Source organism: Barbatula barbatula, assembly GCF_947034865.1.
Source record: "Barbatula barbatula genome assembly, chromosome: 15".
In the NCBI taxonomy this organism is placed as follows: Eukaryota; Metazoa; Chordata; class Actinopteri; order Cypriniformes; family Nemacheilidae; genus Barbatula; species Barbatula barbatula.
In genome coordinates this window covers 19,676,781-19,689,942 of record NC_136778.1, presented here as the reverse complement: position 1 = coordinate 19,689,942, position 13,162 = coordinate 19,676,781, and the positions used below count along the sequence as shown (strand labels likewise).

At 38.4% G+C, this 13,162-nt stretch overlaps 1 protein-coding gene across 1 annotated transcript; it reads right to left on the bottom strand.

Moving 5' to 3' along the window:
* Positions 1-23: 23 nt before the first annotated feature.
* Positions 24-7,183, bottom strand: LOC306904426 (sodium-dependent glucose transporter 1-like). Its single transcript, XM_079474302.1, has 4 exons — positions 6,497-7,183; positions 2,454-2,622; positions 2,199-2,315; positions 24-2,114 (listed from the first exon to the last, which is right to left on the bottom strand). Exons 1-4 carry the CDS (start codon positions 6,770-6,772, stop codon positions 829-831), a joined length of 1,848 nt encoding a protein of 615 aa, XP_079330428.1. The 5' UTR covers positions 6,773-7,183; the 3' UTR covers positions 24-828.
* Positions 7,184-13,162: the final 5,979 nt, after the last annotated feature.

Sequence of the window (13,162 nt, the reverse complement as noted above, 5' to 3'; positions counted from 1 at the left end):
TACAGGGTGAACATGAGGGTAAGAGCAATTCAAATAATTTAATAGAACATTTTAGAAAGGAAGGACTAACAAATAAAAACCACAATAGATTATAGCACTTCTTTACACAGCAATTTGACAAAAAACAATTTCTACATTAAAGTGCAAAATAAGATTGAAACTGTGTATTGATACTTCTAGCCCACACAAAGCAAATATCAAACTCAATCATAGGTATTTTCTATACATTTATGTGGAGTAGGGTGTTTGACCAATAATATTTTACGGTGGGCAAGGCAAACAGACTGCAAATACAGAAAGCAAGCGTTTAACAAAATTCTCACAGATAATAACATAATGCTATTCGTCACTTGCTTTATGTTAATGATTACAGGTCAAGATTTTGACATTAACAGAAACAAAAATTATATTTTTGGTCATCGGCAAACAGATTATCACAGGGACAATAGATTTTTTCAGTCAACATACATGAGGATGCCAACAATGACCCAAGAATCAAAATATACTTTTTTTACATACAAAGAATCACAATCTGCCTTCCAAGATAGGTGTATTGTGCTGATTACAATTCTGCAAAATATTTTCAATTCAGCAACACAGTCCAACAAGACAGATATAGAAATCTTGTAACAGTACTTGCATACGCATGTCCTAACATTCTGAAAAACTAGCTGATTTAATCAGTTGATTATATGTTACCGTAATTCAACTTTTTGAGAATCCTCCAACCGCCAATCAAAAACATTGGTTGGAAGTAAAAGGCTTGATTTGGCTTATATTGGCGTACCTAAGCAACACAGAAATTATTACATGTTCAAATGTCAGTTTTCAGTCTTTCTTCTCCCTGTTAAGGGACAATAACTGTTTGCGTCTGGGAGAGTCTGTTGAAAAGGTGAGGGTGTTCGACACCGGGGCAATGGCTGGGAGGTCTGTTGGTGGTGGGACTGAGGAAGCAGCAACTGACTGGACAGCAAGAGCATTGGCTGCAACATCCGGTGGCAATAAGGCTTTAGAAGGAGAGCTCACCATGTTGGCCTCATCCATCTCTATTACCTCAAAGTCTGCATCATTCCATTGGTCAGCTTCACCGTCATTCTCCTGTTCCTCCTCTTCCTCCACATTGTCCAACAGTGCTTGACGGTACTCGCTGTCATCGGCATGTTTGCCTGGCACTTTCCGTAAGGCAGTATCCCCTCCTGGTGATGCCAGTTTGTACATGACGGGGAAAAGAATTGAGGTGAAGGTGGATGTGCCAAGTGCCAGGTACATCAGCAAGGGCTGATTCTGCACATGCCCCAGCAGAAAGCCCAACAGGGATGGCAGCACCATCTCACCGAGTGCTGCACCCACCACGAACACTGCAGCTGAGCGACCTGTCACTGTTGTGTATTGCTCCACCCATGAAATCCCACTGGGAAAGGTGGTAGACATAGAGACACCATACAGAGCAGTGCAGGTCCACAGCACAGGTTTATTTAGGCTAAAAAGGAGCAGCAGCAGTGAGGAAACTGTGGTGCCCACTAGACTAAGCAAGATCAAGGTGCCCGGGCTAAGACAAGTCGCAAAGAAGATGGCCAGACCTCGGCCAGCTGCGAATGTTCCCCAGAAGAGCGAATTGAGCCCTGCTGCATGTGTTTGATCCATACCAGCGTAGTCCTTGGCGTATGTGAATATAAAAGAGCCGTATGCCACCTCACTACCAACGTAGAAGAAAAAGAACACGGAGAGCAGGAATATAAGAGTAATGTGGTGTTTTGAGAATGACTGCTTTCCCGTGTATGTCTTTGCCCCATTTGAGGCGGAGGGGCTACAGAAGTACAGAATGAAAAAGATTATTGACACCAATAAAGTAAAAGCACCGATCACTATATAGGCCCACATGGACGTTAGAGTGATAGTTTTTGAATTTGAGAACGGCAAAATGGCACCAATAGCCTTAGATGCATGGCCAGACATCAGAGGCATGAAAATGGTGCCATTGTCAGAACTGTGGCCAAACAGCAGCTTGGCAATAATTGGAGAGACAAATGCTCCTGCAGCAAAGCTGAAGTGCAGAGCCTGCAAATGAGGCCCAGCCTGCTCTCCCCAAGTGTTCAGTATGAGAACATTACCACCTGTTAACAAGCAGAGACCACAGCAGTTACACAAAAATGTTTTATACATGAGGTTTACTGTATGTTGATTAAATGTGTAAATACCTGTATCTAGGACTCCCATTGACACCCCCACGCTTGACATCAAAGCGGTAAGCAGCCAAGCCTTTTTACAGAATGGCGTCCCAGACATCCCAAATGCTGTGATCAACAAGGAGAAGCCTGCAGAGATAATTCAGTCATGCACAAAGAATTACAACTTTCATTTCTTTATCAAGTAAAAGGACACAATTTATTTACATTTCAAAGAGAGATTTCACCAATTGACTTTTTTATTTAGCATTCAGATTTCCCTCTTACCAAGCAAGAGATGGGGATTCACACAGTCAAACAGGATCCCCCCTAACAAGGAACCTCCAATGTATCCAGATGAACGACCCACAAAGATGTAGGACAAATTGCCAATGTTCTTGTTGACATTAAGAGCCAGGTCTTCAAATGTAGGACCCAATACAGAGATTGCCATTCCCTATAAATACCAGAAACAAGTCAATTATTTTATTACAATCATCTTGTTAAATATAACCCTGTACTTATTCTGCCCATGGTCAAAACTAATACTAATAAAAAATACAATCCCTGAGTAAATGGAGCATCTCTCTCGCACAAATCCATCGTTTTACTTTAAACGATCATGTTTATTAACCCACTGGAGAAGAATGCATTACTTTTATAAGCAAAGTGTGTTTTTAAGTTCAAAAACTTGAGCTCATCCAAGGCTATTAGTCTGTGTTCAGAAGAAGAAACTTAATCGTATACACCTGGAATGGCATAAAGGTGAGTAAATAAAGAGAGAATTTTCTTTTGGGGTAAACCTTCCTTTAAAAAGCTATTAAGTGTTATATTAAAGAGATGTGTGGGTCAAACAGTCATGTTTGATGAATAGTACTACTGGTGAAACACCAATATGTCATCTGACTCTTTTTAAATAGCATGACACCTGTGCACAAGACCACTGCTAACACGTGGACATTTATGATAGTAAGAGTATGCTATTCACATGCCTCTAAAATAGCATCATAAAAGTAATGGACAAAAATATTGGCACCCTTGGTAAATATGAGCAAATAAGGCTGTGAAAATAAATCAGCATTGTTTCTCATTTTGATCTTTTATTTAAAAATTTCACAAAAGTCTCATTGAAGTAACACAATTGAAAGTGTGTGTGGGGGGGTTACATTATGAAATAAATGTTTTTCTCTAATACACATTGACTACAGTTATTAAGAAGAATCAAATATTCTACAACTTCGACCAGGACTGGGTTCTATATGAAGCCAGGGAAAGGTTGCTTTTGCAACAATAACACAAGATGGTCCACACAGACTTAAAAAAGTGCCCCATGTCCACATTTAAATATATCGCTGTATCTTTATTGTTGCGGACCTACTTTTATACAAGAGGACCTGGAAACCTTATTCAGATACATGGCATGATGGATTTTAGTAAATACCAACAGATAAAAAAATCTAAACCTTGCTTGCTCTTCCAGAAATATTATAATGGATGGTAGTTAGATCTTCCAGCAGGGCAATCAACACAGAAATGTGTCACAGAACACAAAATCAAGTTCTTGCCATACCCAGATCTCTGATCTAAACCTATAGAAAATGGGTGAACCGAAGAGGAAAAGCACTAGCATTTAAAGGATCTGGAAAAAGTCTGTATGGAGGAATAGCCCAAGATTACATGTATTCCATGTATTCTCAGACCTCATTTAGACGTTAAAAGAAAAGATTCAGACCTGTTGTCTTACAAATGGAGGTTTTTTAGAAAGTATTGAATACAAATGTGCCAATAATTATGGCCAATTGGAGAAAAATCTGATATTCCAAACATTTCCAATTAGTTTAATGAAATGTTGGAATTTTGTGGACCTTTTAAAAGATCAAAATGAGATCCAAGGCAGATATATGTTTAATTTTTGTATATTCACCAAGGATGGCAATATTTTTGTCCATGACTGTAATATGGTAAACATTTAGAACCTCTAACAAAACCACTGAAACATCACAGCAGTTAAGATTTTAATTACAAACAAAGAAACAGCATGAACGTAACTGTTCTATACCTTCAACAACGCATAGTTTTAACATAAAAATAATTTTGTACCTAATTACTTTTTTTTTTTAAATCATTACCGTAACGCATCCCCATTTCAGTGCATAATTTGTTGTAATCTAAGCAGAGTAAAACTGAAATATTCAGAAAATATAATTGGATGTTCAACTTGATGTTTTGAAATGACAAAAATGTTTTTATTGATCTATAATAAAAATGATTGGAAATCTGAAGTGTCCATGACTGATAGTATCATGATGAGAATTATCATAGTCTCATTCTCCGTATCGCTTTTAAAGGACAAACATATTTACATTAAGTTTGTACATTTTGTTTGAAGAAACACATCTACCTGTACATTTCAAATGGCTACAAGGTTAACAGAATACTTTATATTTCTGTGTAAATGTATGAGCTGTGTATGCAACTTTTTTTTAATTCCCATTAACGATACATGTAGTTTTCGTATTTTTCGTAAAAAATCTCCCAGTTATTTTATGACTTGAAATCACGACTGCAGCATAGTACCCAAGCCCTGTACCTGCTGCCTAAAAACTGTTGCTTATTTTAAAAGGGGGAGGGGCCATTTAACATGTCTCACTCTCTTTGCATTTTTCAGTTTAAATTCAACACATCAAATAACGCTGTAGGGATGTAACTATACACTCAGCTCATGATTCGGTATATATCTTGATGTTGGGTTCGCGATACGATACACATCACGGGATTTTGGACAATTTTTTAAAAATGGAACTGAAATTCAAACAACAATTTCAGTAACTTTTTTTGTTGCATATACAACTTAATAAATAATGTAAACATTTTAAGGCTTAGCTGAAATTCGAATTAAGATCAGTGTCAATTTTGACGGCAAAATTTGATTTAGTTTTAGTCATAGTCTTTTGACTAAAATGCAGTTTAGTTTTAGTTGACACAAATCATAATCACGATTATTTATACGATTACTCATTAACCTTTAAAACAACATTGAAAATAAAAAACTCTGAATTTAACTGAAGTGTAAATGTAAAGAAATATCACTGCTGAACCACTGAAAGGAAAGGTGTGCACTGTGTATTTATACTACAAGAAAAGAGAGGGTCCTTGCAAAATGGAATGCGGCACATTTTCAATAAATTCTTTATCATGATCCCCATCATTTTAGTTTTAGTCCGTTTTAGTCGACGAAATCTACATTATATTTAGTCTACTTAAATTTATCCGGTTTAACTCATTTAATTTGTGTAATTAAATATTCCAAAGATTTAACTGTTTTGACTTAATTTACTTTACCTAAGAATTAAGTTAAACCAGGTCGTTACCTTTATTTTTCAGATATGTTCAGTAACTACTGGATATGCATTGTTGCCACACAGAGAATATTAGACCATGAACGACATATCAGTTTATAGTGTCTCAATTTGGCTCAATTGTCTGTCCGTTTAGTTCATTCAACCAATGAAACGCTCTGACAGAGCTCACACTAAAACGCTTTTGCTCATGCCTCTTGTCTTTGCTTGAGACGGTAATGAATGAGAAAATCATTCAAAAATACTTTACATAAACTGTATTACATTTCTTTAATCGTGCAAATCACATACTTGGCAAGATTTTTAGCGTGTCACTCCATCTTTGAATGTACAGCACGACAGAGTGAACTGTCCCTTTAACTTTTTGTGTAGCTATGCAGGACTCTAATTCATTGAGGACAATATTTCACAAACACGAGGGTCTACTAGTGACTTGCTCTATTGACCTGATCGACAGCGACGTTTCGAAACAACTTTTGCGTCAACAAATTTCTATTAGTGTTCGTTCTTTCTAGGAAATTAATTACATTTTTATATTGGTTTTGTCCTAAAATTTGCATTGTTATTATTAGTGTCAGTATTTATTTAGCGTTTATATTGTTCAAGTCAAACGTTGATTTATTAGCATATTGTTAAACTGCGCTTTTGTGGTTATGTTCAGTATTATTTCGCCTAATGAATCCCTGTGAAAATGCATTAATGCCGCATTAACGGTCTGTGTAAATACACAATTTCATGGTTTTATGCCGCTTCAGAATCGGGTTCTGAGTCGCCTTTGCTGTGTTATGACGCCTAATGTGATACGGGTTTTAATTTCGATTATTATCTTTGTTTTGATACATCTGCTATACTGTGCCTTGAAATGGCTACTTGCATTAACAGGACATGGGATCATACCACACCAGATCCAATGTTTGTTGATCTGACCTTTCTATCATTCACTAACAAAGTAAACTTAACATGTGGACCCACCAGCCCAAGAAACGATGCGCAGAGCGCCAAGCTGACCAGCCATCGCCAACATGCCCCAGTGTTGCTCCGACTCCGTCCTGGTCGAATTATATCAACCTTTTCGGAACAAAGCTTTAGTGCGCCTTTGCCACCCTTCAGTGCGCTTTTCAATCCTTTTCTAGCGTCTTTCCTGTTATCAAAAAGAGCGTCTTCCTCCTGCTCGTCGTTGTCATTTTCCTCTTCCATTCTGGCAAAGCGGACGTGTTTCTTTTTCGGTGCGGCTTCAGCGGGAGGCATGACAGCGACTGTGACGTTTCTCGAGCTGTCGTGTTCGGAAAAACTATAATCGTTGTGATGACAAGGTTCGTAGGACGACCCGCCTTTGATAACCCTACATTTGTAACGTTCGTCACTATTAAACTGTTATATTTGAAATATGTACTTGCAAAACTAACTATTTCTGTTCTGACACGACTAACATTTGACGATTACAGTTGCTAAGGACATGCAGTTTATAAACTTCCGGACAATACGTATTTGCATACACGTACACAAAATAAAAGTACTTCCGGTTTGTTTAATGATAAATTTCTTGAGGTCAGAGACGTGTTACAGTAGTTGTTTCTCAGGTTGAAGGATGCGTCTCGGAGGGTCCTCAACCTAGAATTAAACTAGATGTCCTTTGTAGCACAGACACCGTGGTTCTATGACTAGAGGAAAACCACCAGATTATATAACTGAGTGAAACCCCTTCCCGTCCTTCACATGCCGTTAAAGGGATAGTTCACCCAAAAATAACAATTCTGTCATCAGATAGGCTACTCACCCTCAAGTAATTTAAAAACTGCTTTGTTGCAGTTCTTCGACATCATTGACTACCAGTGTTGGGAGTAATGCATTACAAAAGTAACGGCATTACAGTTATGTGAAATGTTTTGCTGTAATGCTTTAATATAACGCATTACCAATACCATTCGTGTATTATATCACTTAAAATCTCAGTTACGCGAGTTACAATAACATATTTTCCCCCTGATATTGTTTTTTTTATAATTTACCAACACGTTCCATTCCCAGAAAAAAAACTAATCTGTGATTAAAATATTATTGGGAGTCAACAACGCATTGATGCACATTGTTTGCCTTTATACGTAATGTCTGCATAGGTATTGTCAAACTAGTATTATTTTTGCAAATAGTCTGTTTAATTATTTTTTTTATATTGTGGTAGTCCGGGGATATTACCTGATACAGACATTGACACTCGAATGCTAAAGTATTAATTCCTGCATTGTTGTTAGGCATTGTAGACAGGCTTACGGTTTAAGCCTAGGGCTGAGAATCGATTTGAAAACGAATTTATTCCACCATTCCAAGACGTTGAGAATCAAGAGTCCGTTCCAAAGGTTGGTATCGATTCCATTAAAGGAATGGCCTTCGTAAGTAAGGCCTATGCCTCGCCCCTTAGCTGATGTCATCAGTCAACTAAATCACATTAGTTTCTTGTCTTAAACAGTATAGAGAAAACTGATGGATCAAATCTAGAGCTGTATAATTACATAAAATATTTTGCATGCATAAAAGGAAAAGCTTGTTTACACACATTAAACCGGTCTGCCAACTCTCACACATTCGCCATGAGACTCACGCAATTGACTGTTTCTCACACTCTCACACTCTCACACCACACATTAATTTTCACCTGCCATTTTTTCTGTGGTGTGTAATACAACTTGTGAAATAAATTCCTAAAAGTCTATCTGTATTTTGGTGGTGCAAACATTTTTCCTCAGTGGTCTGGCAGTGGACCTCAATGTGAAAATTAGGTGGCCATTGGCCAATCACATGTAGTAAGGCGGGAGTTATAGGCGTTGTCGTGACCAATCAATCGCACAACGTTAGTGGCTAAACATTCAACATTTAACTTTTTTGTTACAATAGAAATGTTGAGCGATATTATCCACTGATGCAAACTACAAAAGGCTGTTTTAAATGGAAAATACGTCACTTACGTGATCCATGTAAGGTACTAGCCAATTATCAGTGTGACGAGACAAGAGATAACAATGGAGGCATTTTCCATGTTTTATTAGGGATAAGATTAGGAATAAATGTGTAAATATTAAATCGTGTGGCTTTGAAAGTCTGTTTATAGGTTGTTGTAAGTACCGCAAAAGTCGTGTAACACATTACAATTCAAAGACAGGAATATTGTAATATAACGAATTACTTTTAAATGACCTTAACTAGTAATATATAATTTATTACATTTTGGTAACTCTGTTGACTACCATATAAGGGCAAATGTTATGTCTGTCAAAAGTGCCCCAGAACAGTTTGTTTTCCTAAATTCATCAAAATATCTCATTCTGTGATCAACAAAACAAAAAATACAGTATTTGTTTCTACTATGGTAGTGGACGATGTCCCTGAGCTGAAAACTGCTAACATTCTTCCAAAAATCTTTCTTTGTGTTCAACAGAACAAAGACATTTATACAGGGTTGAAACAACCTGAGGGTGAGTAAATGATGACAAAATTTGAGTTTTTGGGTGAACTATCCCTTTAAATCGGGATTAAGCTTTCAACGTATCATTGCAAAAGATTCACTCAAATGAATTCTCTGTTAGTCAAATCAGAAAGATCATGGAGCACTACTTGCTTGGAGGACCTTGTACAGTAATCCCACAAGGTCAGGTCTCAGAATTATAAGGTTAGTTCAAAAAGGAATCCAAGGCACTACTAAAGATACAAATAAGCCTTTATTCACGTCATGGCTAAATCATAGAAACACAGGAAAAACAACTAAACTTGTGCACACTGATGCATTTCGGCCTATAAGCCTTCCTCAGAGTGTGTCATATACAGGATCATTCTCAGATGTGAAAAACCAAAACAACAAGGAGTTGTGGGTGGAAGGGAAAGGGTATCATCAAAAAATAGACCATACCAAATATTAACATTAAATGAAGATAAATCTCATTCTTCGTTCAACCCAGAAAAGCTGGTTGCTACTAACAAATAAATCCAATAAGCTTCGCTTTTCAGAAGTCTTTGTTATCTATCACCCTTTCTAGTAGATCCAGTCACTGTTTCCAATCCAATAATTTTTAAGGTAGATGGCTCAGATTCAAGTACAGATGCATAGTGTACAGCCACGAGTTAATCTTAGTTTTGTGTACGAATTGCATTTTTGTGATCCCATAATCTATCTTGCTGTCTGCACATTGTTTGGCCCACATAGAAGCAGTCACAAGGACACTGAAGTCTATAAATTACATGTGTGCAATTCATGAATTATTAAATTTAACATTTCAACACACTTCTTAGTGCAAACATCAGTGACAAATGTTTTAGTTTGAATTACATTTTCATAGTGATTACAATGCCCACACTTAAAACATTCTATTTTTCTTAAACATTTTCTGTCTAAACATGGTTTCCATTTCAGCAAGATGCGCTGATCCAGATCTGGTGATCAAACCAGCATACAAAGGTGGTGCTGATTTCGTATGCAGCAGAAATATGTATATAGAGGAGGCTTACAGACAACTGAATGATAAGGACTTTTATCAAGCTCTACAGAAAGATCAAACCGAGAAGATGAAAGGAGAATAATTTTCTCTATTAACTGCCATGCTTAAAAATTTAGCATTGCTGGTCCAGAATAAGGTATGTTTTGCATGCTGGAACCAGCATGGGATGCCGGTTTGCTGGTGCTAGCGCGAGGCACTGGTTTGCTGTTCCCCAGTTTCGGATACTGGTTTGTTGTTCCCCAGCATGGGATGCCGGTTTGCTGGTGCTAGCGCGAGGCACTGGTTTGCTGTTCCCCAGTTTCGGATACTGGTTTGTTGTTCCCCAGCATGGGATGCTGGTTTGTTGGACCAGCTCTTACTGTAAAAAAACAGTAATTTTCTGTATTTTGAAAAAGATTTTCCACGTAAAATATAACATTTCAAATATATATCTTTTGAAAAATCTTTAAAATCTTTTGAAAAAACTTAAAATTAGGGAAAAAGTTTTAAAAGTTTTAAGATTTATAAGAAACATGGGGAGGAGGTAATATAACTTTACAGGCAAAACCTGTTATTTTCCTGTTTATTTCTTTTTTTCCCAGTTTATTTAAAAAATCCATGCCTGACTGCGCGTTGAATGTAATACAAACGCCACCTGATCACCTGATCATGACTGTATTTATACTCTTAGCACAGAATCTCTCAGGAGACACGAACGGGTATTCTACACTGGAGAATACATACAATGAACCAACAAGGAACAAAAGGGCACTTAGACAGTATGAAGGGAAGCACTTACTAGAGAAGATAGAACAGGGAAGGTGACAAGACTTAAACACTTATGGGGAACTGACGGAGAAACAAGGGGGCGTGGCTAAATGATGCAACACCGGAGAGAGAGCATGGCATGACAATACCTGGGTCTGACATGATCACGACATGATTCTATTAAAAAAAAGGAATACAAAGTCATCAAAACATTTCAAAAACAGTGTATCAACAATCAACACTTTATTTTGACATGAAAGAAAAGTTTCTGCCTATTTACATTTACACATTTAGTCATTTAGCAGACTTTTATCCAAAGTGACTTACAGAGAATTCAGGGAGCAATAAGTGATATGTCATACAAGAGCAATAGTACGATAGGAGCTAATACAAAGTTACTAGTTCCAACAAAAGCTAGACCAATACCCGTTGGGAGAAAGAGAGAGGGGTAGTGTACTTTCTTTTCATTTGCCTGTCAAGTATTCACAGAAGAGATGGGTTTTAAGAAGTTTTTTGAAGGTTGTGAGAGATGTTGTTGACCGGACCAAGTTAGGAAGAATGTTCCACCAGTTGTGAAGGAGAATGAGCGATAGTCCTGTAGGCAAGCATCAGGGACTTGAATCTGATACGGGCTTCAACCGATAGCCAGTGGAGAGAGATGAAAAGGGGTGTCACATGAGCCCTTTCGGGCTGTTGGTAGACGAGGCGTGCTGCTGTGTTTTGAACCAGCTGGATTGGTTTGATAGCCTTTGCAGGAAGACCAGCAAGGAGAGCATTGCAGTAGTCCAACCATGCTCAGTGGGATAGGGTCTAACCTTTCGAATGTTTATAAGGCATATCGGCAGGATCGCGTTTTCTTTGCAATGTGATCATTGAAGGACAGCTGTTCTTCAAATATGACTCTGAGATTCCTTGCTGATTCGGAGGCAGGGATTGTGGAATTGCCAAGTTGGATGGTGAGATCGTGTTGCACTGTGGGGTGTGCTGGAAACACGAGTAGTTCTGTCTTGGCCGGGTTCAGCTGGAGGTGATGCACTTTCATCCAAGAGGGGGCATGAGATTCCTAAAGATGACAGGGTTGCTAGCAGTATCTGGTGCTTGACAGTGTCCTGCAGATAGTTCTAGCAGAATCCGGACCGAGGATTTGGATTCCGCCTTGGCTAGAGATATACGGAAAAGAGCAACGGCCCAAGCACTGAGCCCTCAAGCACCCATTCATTGAGATGGTTTGACTCAGGGACCTCACCGCTCCAGGATACTCTAAATGACCTACCTCAGAGGTAAGACTTGAACCATTGTAGCACCATTACAGAAACACCCATAGCCTAGTTGGTCGACAGGGGGATGTGGTTAATGGTGTCAAAGGCAGCAGATAAATCCAGTAGGATGAGCTATTTTCAGTCTCAGAGCTTCAATGACAGATAGCAGCGCAGTGTCGGTGGAATGGTCATTCTTGAAACCAAACTGGTTGCTGTCCAGGAGGTTGTTCTGTGTGAGAAAGGAGGAGAGCTGGTTAAATATAACACACTGAAGAGTTTTGGCAATGAAGAGGAGGAGAGATACTGGTCTGTAGTTATCTAAAAGTGCAGGATTTTCACTGTGGATTTATATTAAAGAACTCTGTCTTGGATTACTCTACTCCTTCATTGTGCATTTTTTATATACAGCTCAGAACGGTGACATTAACATGTAATTGCAAATATATTTTGTCCTTTATCTTTGCAAAAAAAACATTAAATTACATTTTCATTTAAAATGTACTTTTTATCAAATGTTTCAATTGTAAACCGCGACAGTGTTGAATTGTTTAGAAATATTATTTAAATTGCAATGTCAACAATATTAACAGTATGAACTATATGAAAATTAAATTAAATTAGCATAATACAGCTTAATAATAACATTAGCAGTGGGACATAAGTAACAAGGATTACTTTCTGTCATGCTGAAAGAACGGAGTGAGGCCCAAGTGCGGTGGAAAGAGATGGCTTTATTAAACTGCCCACTGGGGACACGAGAGAGCATACAAACACAACCCCGAAGGGAGAGACTGCTGATAATCCCGAAGGGAGAGCTCTCTGATGATCCTCAAGCGACAGCGTCTGCAGCACTGGAGAGTGTCACACCCGGAGAATCCGGGTCCTAGACGGCGGCTGCGGAGCAGGGTCTGGTGGTAGGCAGAGTCTGCAACCAGGGGTCCCAGACAGTGTGGCTAGGCAGGGTCCCGGGAACTGGAAGGAGAGCTTAGTGAAGAGCATTTGCAGAGGATAACTGGAGCACCAGCGGGGAACTAGAGGACAGAGGAAGACAACAAAATAATAGGGAGAAAACTAAACTAAACTAGGAAACTAACTAGACTTGGAGATAACACTACTGGAAGCAAAAGCAAGCGCAATATGCTAGC